Below are 9405 nucleotides of genomic sequence, written 5' to 3'. Positions count from 1 at the left end.
AAATGTCATCCGGGTTGCTACGAAAACACGAATATCACGGGCCTGTTATTTTTTACGTCAAGTAACAATAAGTGCGCGCGTGTAAAACAATAGATCGCATACCTGTGCGCCCTCAAAAAATAAGAAATCGAACTCAGCGCTGATTTTCCTGGGCGCTCAGGAATTTTATGCTCGAATGAATTTGCCTGTTTGACCTCTTGTGGATTCATTCGTTTCATCGCGTCTACAAAAACATCTGGTAAGACTAATAAATTTTTGTCATGATTCGGAATTCCAAAGCGCCACCACTTATTTCCTCCTCTATCTCTTGGGTATTTGGAAATTTCTGGCTTCTTTTGGCTTTGATCAACTGGCCCTCTTCTTACGCGGCCCATTTTTTCATACCTAAGACCAGCCAATCTTCAGTTGATTTCTTTTTTGTCAAGGCCCAAGCTAGCCTCGTTACAGCGGTCGCTATCCTCGCAGCCAAAAAAACCACCCCAAATTTGGCAAAACTTATTAAAAGTTTGTTAGAATCTTCTAGCTTTTCCAAGCGGGTGTACGTTTCTTCGAGGGCTTCATTTACCTCGTTACACCTTTCTTCAAAATCGGCTGTCAGTTCCTCGTGGGTGCGGATGGCGTCCATTTATAGCAAAACCCTCGGCGTGTTTTTTACTGAATGAGTTGCCAGTAATCGGCGGATACCCGTGTTTGCGCAAAGAACTCTGGGATCATCAGGGGGCAAACATTGCAAGTCGCTAAAAGAAAGTCTATGGCAAAAAAACTGTTTCGACGCCCAAAAACATGGTTTTGGGGAGAGATCAACGTTTTTTCGCCGTTGTTTTATCGCAAATGGGTTTTGGTAATGTTGATACATGGAAAATGTAAGTTTTTGTTTGAATAACCGTAAAATAAGTGATAAAATTTACCGATAAACTCCTTTTTGCTTGAGTGTGGTTTGTGAAATACATTGTAGAGAATATTGAAAATTTCAATACACGGCTGATCTCGAGAGGCTACCCGGAGCAAATGGTAGAAAAGACCCTCCGAGAAGTTGAATATAAAGACAGAAAAGAAGCTCTAAAACAGAAATCGAAAATTGCAGAAGGAACTACTACCCTTTGTGTCGGACAATTTCACTCAACCGTTAATACCAAACTTTGGAAAGCATAATCACTCACAAATGGCACTTTTAAATACAAATACTCAGAGATATATTCAAGGAGCCACCCTTGATCTGTTATAGAAAAGGAAAATCACTGAAATACGTGCTTGTAAAAGCAAAACAAAGGCTTTGAGCGAGACAGTAGCCACACAGCATGAGTCGCGCGGTGCAATGATCGCCACCGGGCATATTTCCAGTATTATTTGTATGTCTGAGCTTTCAAATAAGCCAAAAGTAGCCTGTACACAACTTAAAAGGTTTTACTGGGTTATTTCCTCTCAATTTATACCTAATTAATTTTGTAATATTTTCAGACCATTACGCGATGTAAATTTCACAATTAACCTCACGCAAGCAACGGAGTCTATTGGTAGATTTTGTCACATATTTCACGCTTATTCAAAGAAAAACTTACATATACCACATATCAACATTGCCCAAATCTATTCACGATAAAAATGACGGCGAAAAAGCGTTGATCTCTCTCAAAAATCGTTTTCTTGTACCTCGAAACAACTTTTCGCCATACATTTCCTTCTAGTGCCTAGCAATGATTGCCCCCTGACGATCCCAGAGTTCTTTGCGCAAACACGGGTATCCGATTACTGGCAACTCATTCATTGACTGATATTTTGGGGGCACAAAAAATTGTTTTCACAACGCGTTCATTTAGCGGCGCGGCGGAACTGTTTAATTGAAGAAAATGCTCTTCTAGCTCTGTTTTAGCCAAAATTGTATTACCTTATTAGCCCAATATTCATCTTCTTCCGCTTTTATACACACATGATACAAATTCAACAGGAAAATGTTTTGCCTCTGTTGAGGTCATAAAAATTCAATATCATCAGACATCTGCTCCCGTTCTAAAAAATATCTCATCCAACATCCACGTCTGCACTTTTTTGCGCATTATTATACCAAGGCAGGCGGCTTGTTCAATTGGAAAATAATCCTAGATCAACAATCGCGGTCAGTTAACACACATGTATAATGGGGGTTCTGGACTCAAGGCGGTTTGTGCTAATCTTTTTTCTCGGCCCTTTTACTCTGGTTACCTTTTTCGTTGCATGTTTTTTCTGGCTGCCGTGAAAAGTTGGATGTTAATTATGGGCGAAGCCTAGAAATGGACCTTGATCAATCATAGGCATAGAGGACCATTGTGACGATAAGTTTTTCCTGCAACACTGTAAATTTCGGACTGAACGGACACTTGAACTGACAACTGGGGGAATCTAACTCTGGAGAGCACTGCTTTGCTGCGGGAACGGAAATTCGTCACGATTTCCTGGTACACGAGGATCTACTTCAATGGTCTTCACTACGGACGTCAAGGAAGAGACATAACTTGGTCCAACAGTAGTTTATTCTGCACTCTAACGTCGAGGGTGAAACTGACATACTCGGCGGAGTAGCCGCTGTAAAATCGTAACGATGTAGCCGATGTAATCGATGTAATCGAAAAAGCTTTACAAACGTACTTGCTTATATATCATCCTTTACACGTCAAGTGTTTACAATATGCTAATGTAACTTCAAGTATACAATACGAGCGGAAAGTACATAATTAAGATAGCGAATTCTAATCAACACCATGAGGCTTCCAAAATTAAAAATAGAGTGCTAGGATTAAAATTACACAGGCTGAGATTAAGATAGACAAACTTAGGAAATTAAAAGTGAGATACTTAAATATGAATTTCTGAATTGGTGTTACCGACAGCAAGGAAAAATTATCCTATGAATAGAAAGCATTAAAACTCCATTAGTGAAAAGTAGTTCAGCTGGCTAACTTTCGAGAAACTAATAAAACTTCATTAGTGAAAAGTAGTTCAGCTGGCTAGTTTCTGGGGGAACGGAAAGTAGATTGAAATAATAAAAAGAAACTCAAATGACCCGATAACGAACCACTTGCTTTCTAAATGAAAGTTAGTGAAACAGCGTTGCACACGCTTAGGTGTACAAAGAATCGGCAAAGTACAAAGTGGAACAATAACTTAAGATTCCCAGCTGTTAACTGAAAAGAGGCTACCGTTAGGTTTTTTTCCTATAATTTTCCAAATAATAAAGAAATGCCTGTGCAACGGCGAATTTTCTCATAACATTCCTCCCACCTTAAAATCGAGACCTCCTGGTCGAGCAAGACGTATAAAAGGAATTTACAACTCAACTTGACTATCTGAACATGGTTTACAAGCGTTAAAATGGTCTCCAGAAAATTCCTAAAAATCTTTCTTGGTACTTTAATATTCCTTATCAAATTTCGTTCCATTAGCTTGTCTCTTTTGGAAAAACTGTCTACTTGTCTACTTCGACACTGAAATCCCTCCTATAATCTCATTTCTGTGAGGATATATTTCTCATTAACCTGTTTGTCTATATGCGTCAATAATGCGTTACTTCTTCAATGTCATCAACACCTCTTCCTCTCTCAAAATTCCTGGTCAATGGTAAACTGGCTCTCTTGATTCTTTACATTTCGGTAGACATGAATCTTTTGTGGTAACCTAGAACTGTTTTCTTTGCTTGAAGACATGGCCCTTAAGGTTTTCTGAACGTCACCGGTTCCAAAGAGCGATACGGCTGACTTCAACGTTTTAACTCTCGGTACGTTTCTTTCATTTTGGGCTTCACTCTGGTCAGATCTCTTGTAATTCGCTAGGCTAAGTGGGGTACAAATTTCGTGACCACCTTGAAGGATATCATTGGGGGTTTCCTGGAAGAAGAACTTGGGTAGTTTCTGAATAACGGGCTTGTCGTTGTTTTCCGTGGGTGGCGTGCATGAAGCAGTCAGTAGGTATAGGACAATGAGCAGCAAAAGTAGGAGTGACTGGTGAGAAAACATCAGTTTGTTCTTTTCATTACGTTGAACAAATTTGGACTTTAAAATCTCTGGTAAAGGCGCTAGATTTGCATCACTGACCACGGTGTTCTTTTCATTCAACTTCTGCTGGGAAAGGAAGGTTCCCATCACTGGCACAGTCTTTGTGCTGGCTTGTTCTCCAACGTATCCTGTTCCTTTGAAGGAAAGAGTACCATCTACTAGATCAATAAGGGCTCCGTTCTTATGTAGAAAACCTCGACCAAGGATAGCATCGTAGGTCAGGTTCTGCATGACATGAAACTCACAGGTATATTCTCTTGCTTGCAACTGTAAAGGTATCGTAATCTTTCCTAACACTGGGACTTTCTCTCCGCTTACTGTCTGGACAGCCGATAAGGAACCTTCGCTCATATTAGGCGGGAATTGACCATAAATCTTCGTGAAAAACTGTTCGTGTATGGCCGATACGCACGCTCCAGTATCCACGAGTAACTGAACTGCTTGGCCTGCTATTTCACCTTCTGTAGTTAGATCACTGCACTTTAGCTTGAAATCCTTTTTACCAGACGAGAAATCGTTGCTTGGCTGAGCTGCTGACTTCGATTGACGGTGTTTTGTTGCGGGCAAAGATACTTGCTTATGCGAGATTTGTGGTTGTCGCTTATTGGCTCTTGTCAGCTTCACTTCTTGTTGTGACTGTGTTGTACTTGTTGCTTTTTCCTGGCTGTTTGTCTTCTCCTGCTTTGGTAGCGCGGTTAACACACGATCTGACGAGTTTTCTTCTCCTTCAAATGTTAGTTTGCAAGTGCGTACTGGCTGACGGGAGCTTTGTTCAGCTGATCCTGAACTCCTTACTTTGTTGTCATGGTAATTTAGAATTCGCTGGGCATACTGAGCATCTAATACGGACAAATGGGCCGAGGGATGAGTTGCCAGACACTGATTTTCTTCCTGATTGTAATTCGCATGGTACTCTTGGCTCCCTTCTTGGTTCTGGTACGGGCTTTCTGGCTGGTAATAATAGTAACAGTTATATTGGATATGGCCAGTGCGTCCACACCTATAGCACACGGTGCGGTTACGTCGGGCGAGGCGGTCCATGCGATTTACTCGTCGGTTCAGATTTTCTAAACCGTTTTCCATTCGGCGAATTTCTTTCAGCAATTCCGGCATCTCTCTATTGTTGGCTTCTGAAAACGCGGCGATGCTACCTGTATTTCCATCTCTGGCGTGACTGCCGTCAAATTTTCTTGATACTTTTCCTAAGAGTTTCTCTAACTTTGTTTGCAATTCTGGTGGTTGCTGATTGCTTGGGTTACCTGGGAAGCCCAACTTGGGTAGTTGACCTTTATAGATGTCTCGTGTAAACTGTTCATCGATTACTGTCATGCCTGCTCCGGTATCTACGAGTAACGTAATGTCTTGGCCATTTAGCTGGGCAGTGACTCTTAGGTCACGTGGCTTGGCTTGATTATTTGTAATGTTACACTGTTCATCGGTTAAAGGTGAAGTTTCACGTTCTGTCTGGGCAGGATCTGGCTTATGGTTAGGCAAGCTGTCATTATTGACTTCAGTGGATTCTCTTCCGGCGGAAGTACTATGTCGTGGCTGAGAGAGATCTGGGTCCGAGGGATTCCGGATGTTCTCGTTCGTGCATAGGTCAACAATAACATCTGTATCCGCTGAAATTCTGGTTTCGGTACGGCGTACAGCGTTAGGAAATGGGACATCATGGTTTTTCTGACTCTGTGGTAGGTTATTCCTTTGGTCTCCACTGAGTTTGTTCGGTTTCAGCGGACTAGTGACCAGGGGCTGACGTATTTCCGGTTTGGGCTTAGTTTCCAGGTTTCCAGGTAACTCGCGCTCGGGACGGGTAGCGGTTGTTACTTCACCAGTTGCTCTGTTTTCATTATTCGGCTCCATTGTTCGTTGACCACTTTCGGAGTTTGGTTTTGATACTTTAATAACCACAGTTGGCGACTGGTTTTCCTTTACTTGACCTTGCTGGAACACTTCTGGGACCAAGTGAGACGTATTTGGCAACTGCTGAGATAGTTCTTTGCCAATTTGCGATCCGACATCGCTCCAGTTTATTCTTGGAAACTGGCCTCCTTCTTTTGGAATTGTCTGGTGAATTGTATTTTGTTCTAGCGGAGCGACGAAACTATCCTCGTAATCTCCATCATCGAGCACGGCCATTCGCGGGCCACTTGCATTGAACTGAGAAGGCAATTCGCTCCGTCGTTGGGATTGATTGTAGCCTGAGCGGGAAGGATAATTTTCACTTGTTTGACGTCGCTGCTGGTTCGGCTGGAATCGGTCGTAGTTACTGGTTTCGCGTGAAGATCTCTGGTTACAATTTTGTTGAATATGTCCAACTCTTCCGCAAGTATAACAGATGGGTCGACCTTCTCGTGTTCGCTGTCTCGGCTGATCAACCTGATTTGGCGGATTTCGTCGAGCCAGCCCTTTAATCCGAGCATCCATTTGGCGAGAAAGTTCTTCTAATTTATCTTCCATTCGTCGAAGTTCGCGCATGAAATCTGGATTTTCTCTCCTGTTTGGTTCTGCATATGCTGCCAGAATCGCTGTATTGTCACCCTTGGATGGCGTTTTCTCTACAAGTTCATTTAATTTTGCTTGTAATTGCGACGGTTGCTGTATACCTGGGTTAGCCGGAAGGCCCGCGATCCATGCATCTAGCTTGGCAAGGAGTTTAGCGTCAGTTAACGTATCCTCTGCTTTAGCGGGTTCCTTAATTTTTTGAAGTTTTTCGCTTATCTCTTCCATTTTTGCTAGGAGCGCACGGCTGGTCGCGCTTGCTTCAGTTATTCCAGTGGGATGACTCGGTTGTCGCGCCACGCCAGTTACAGGAGAACCCATGGTGTTTTTCACTGCACAAGTCAGCCTTGCTATTTCTTCAGCCTCGCGGAATGACTTGGGTTGTCTTAACAGTACTGTCTCCCTGACTTCTGGCCGTAACCCTTGGACAAAGTAACGCATCTTTTCCGTGTCAGTAATGCTCAACCGCCTGAACTTGTTTGTTAAGTCAGTTAGATATGTGTCCAAAGGTTCTATTGCTCCCTGCTGGCGAGTGGTAACTGCCTGCCAAATTATCCAGCTCTGGTTATCATTTGCAAACCTCTCTCTCAAAGAATCCCTCAGGTCGGCGTACGTGGACTTCTGATCAAGGGGTAAGGAGTAATAGAAATCCTCTGCGGGTCCGGCTAGATTCATTACCAGCTCCGCCTGTGCTGTTCTACTGGTTAGGTCTATGCGGCGAAGAGTTAGGTAATTTTCTATTTTATCCAACCATCGGTTCACATCTTCAGAGTCATAACCATGGAAAGGGGCTGGTCTTCGCCTGCTGACTGTTTCTGGAATTGGTGCTTGCTCCAATGCACTGGCTGTTTGCTGTTGGGCCCTCTGTTGTAACCTCAACTGGGTATGTAGAGTAGCCCTTTGTTCTCTTAATTCTCTAAGTGTTTCAGCTTCCATGATGACTGATAGGTCGGGTTGATTTCTCTCGCTTTCTATTCTCTTTTCTTTGTTATGGTTTTGATTTTCTTCGTGTTCGCTATCCTCTGAATCTTCTCGCTCGCTTTCCGTTTCTGTGTATCTGAAGTCGGCGCTAGGGACAGAGTCGCTGCGAGTCTTTGTTTTGTTTTGTTTTGGTTTTTTATAATTTATGCTATCTCCTGGACTGTGATTAGTCAACTGTGAATTAATTAACAGGTTTGAGTTATGTGCTAAACTCGAGTTCTGTTCTAGATCTGGCTCTTCGTTTTCGGGTTCGCTGATTTCTTCGACTTCTAAAGCAATCTGAGGGCCGATCTGTAACTGCCTGGAGTCAATTGGAGTGAAGTCTTCTAAGGAACTGCTATTGCTTGTTGCACGCGGTCCACAGGGAGTGGCTTGTTTTGATGAACTCGGTTGAACAATGGACGACTCTTGGCGTTGATCTACACTGATATTTATGGCTTCTCTGTTCGTACTATCGGCCTGACTTGGACTGGAAAATGCGGTGGACAAACGTGGGCCGTCGCTGGGTCTGCTTGGCTGGATTTCTTCGTTTAAATCTAACGCGTGCGTCGACGACTCGTGGACGACACTTCGATAATATGGTAATTCACACAACAATGTACAATTCTCTTCTTCTGACAACGAAGCTTGTACTTCTTTATTTACCTTAGGCGTACTGGCTTTAACTACGGGAACGGCTGATTTCCTACTTCGTAAATTATACGGCGAAAGTTTCTTCTTAAAAACTCTCTTCACGGACTTCATATATGAGGACAAAGAATTGATTTTGTACTCACGTTACTTGAGCGGCTTTTATCCTTTGCTCGCACTCAAGGGATTACAACAACTAGCGTCTTCGGTGAACTTGAATCTGCTCTGGGGCCTTGATAACGTCCTTGGAAGATCCACGAAGTACCACTCTTCTCCACAACTGTGACGATAGGTTTTTCCTGCAACACTGTAAATTTCGGACTGAACGGACACTTGAACTGACAACTGGGGGAATCTAACTCTGGAGAGCACTGCTTTGCTGCGGGAACGGAAATTCGTCACGATTTCCTGGTACACGAGGATCTACTTCAATGGTCTTCACTACGGACGTCAAGGAAGAGACATAACTTGGTCCAACAGTAGTTTATTCTGCACTCTAACGTCGAGGGTGAAACTGACATACTCGGCGGAGTAGCCGCTGTAAAATCGTAACGATGTAGCCGATGTAATCGATGTAATCGAAAAAGCTTTACAAACGTACTTGCTTATATATCATCCTTTACACGTCAAGTGTTTACAATATGCTAATGTAACTTCAAGTATACAATACGAGCGGAAAGTACATAATTAAGATAGCGAATTCTAATCAACACCATGAGGCTTCCAAAATTAAAAATAGAGTGCTAGGATTAAAATTACACAGGCTGAGATTAAGATAGACAAACTTAGGAAATTAAAAGTGAGATACTTAAATATGAATTTCTGAATTGGTGTTACCGACAGCAAGGAAAAATTATCCTATGAATAGAAAGCATTAAAACTCCATTAGTGAAAAGTAGTTCAGCTGGCTAACTTTCGAGAAACTAATAAAACTTCATTAGTGAAAAGTAGTTCAGCTGGCTAGTTTCTGGGGGAACGGAAAGTAGATTGAAATAATAAAAAGAAACTCAAATGACCCGATAACGAACCACTTGCTTTCTAAATGAAAGTTAGTGAAACAGCGTTGCACACGCTTAGGTGTACAAAGAATCGGCAAAGTACAAAGTGGAACAATAACTTAAGATTCCCAGCTGTTAACTGAAAAGAGGCTACCGTTAGGTTTTTTTCCTATAATTTTCCAAATAATAAAGAAATGCCTGTGCAACGGCGAATTTTCTCATAACACCATTTTACCACCGTTTTTACACCAAAACCGATAACGTTGTTT

General features: G+C 42.3%; 1 protein-coding gene across 1 annotated transcript; it reads right to left on the bottom strand.

Annotated features, from left to right (window-relative positions):
• Positions 1-2489: 2489 nt before the first annotated feature.
• Positions 2490-9359, bottom strand: LOC149112545 (uncharacterized). Its single transcript, XM_089288933.1, has one exon. It carries the CDS (start codon positions 8250-8252, stop codon positions 3573-3575), a length of 4680 nt encoding a protein of 1559 aa, XP_089145059.1. The 5' UTR covers positions 8253-9359; the 3' UTR covers positions 2490-3572.
• Positions 9360-9405: the final 46 nt, after the last annotated feature.

Source organism: Orbicella faveolata, unplaced genomic scaffold (assembly GCF_042242905.1).
Source record: "Orbicella faveolata isolate gen_17 unplaced genomic scaffold, um_ofav_v1 contig_2, whole genome shotgun sequence".
Lineage (NCBI taxonomy): Eukaryota > Metazoa > Cnidaria > Anthozoa > Scleractinia > Merulinidae > Orbicella > Orbicella faveolata.
Note: the sequence above shows the minus strand (reverse complement) of the source record. Positions and strands in the feature narration are given on the sequence as shown.

What these genes read in the sequence shown, in the direction of transcription:
- LOC149112545 (XM_089288933.1), bottom strand. Translation starts at nt 8,252, where the DNA reads ATGAAGTCCGTGAAGAGAGTTTTTAAGAAGAAACTTTCGCCGTATAAT.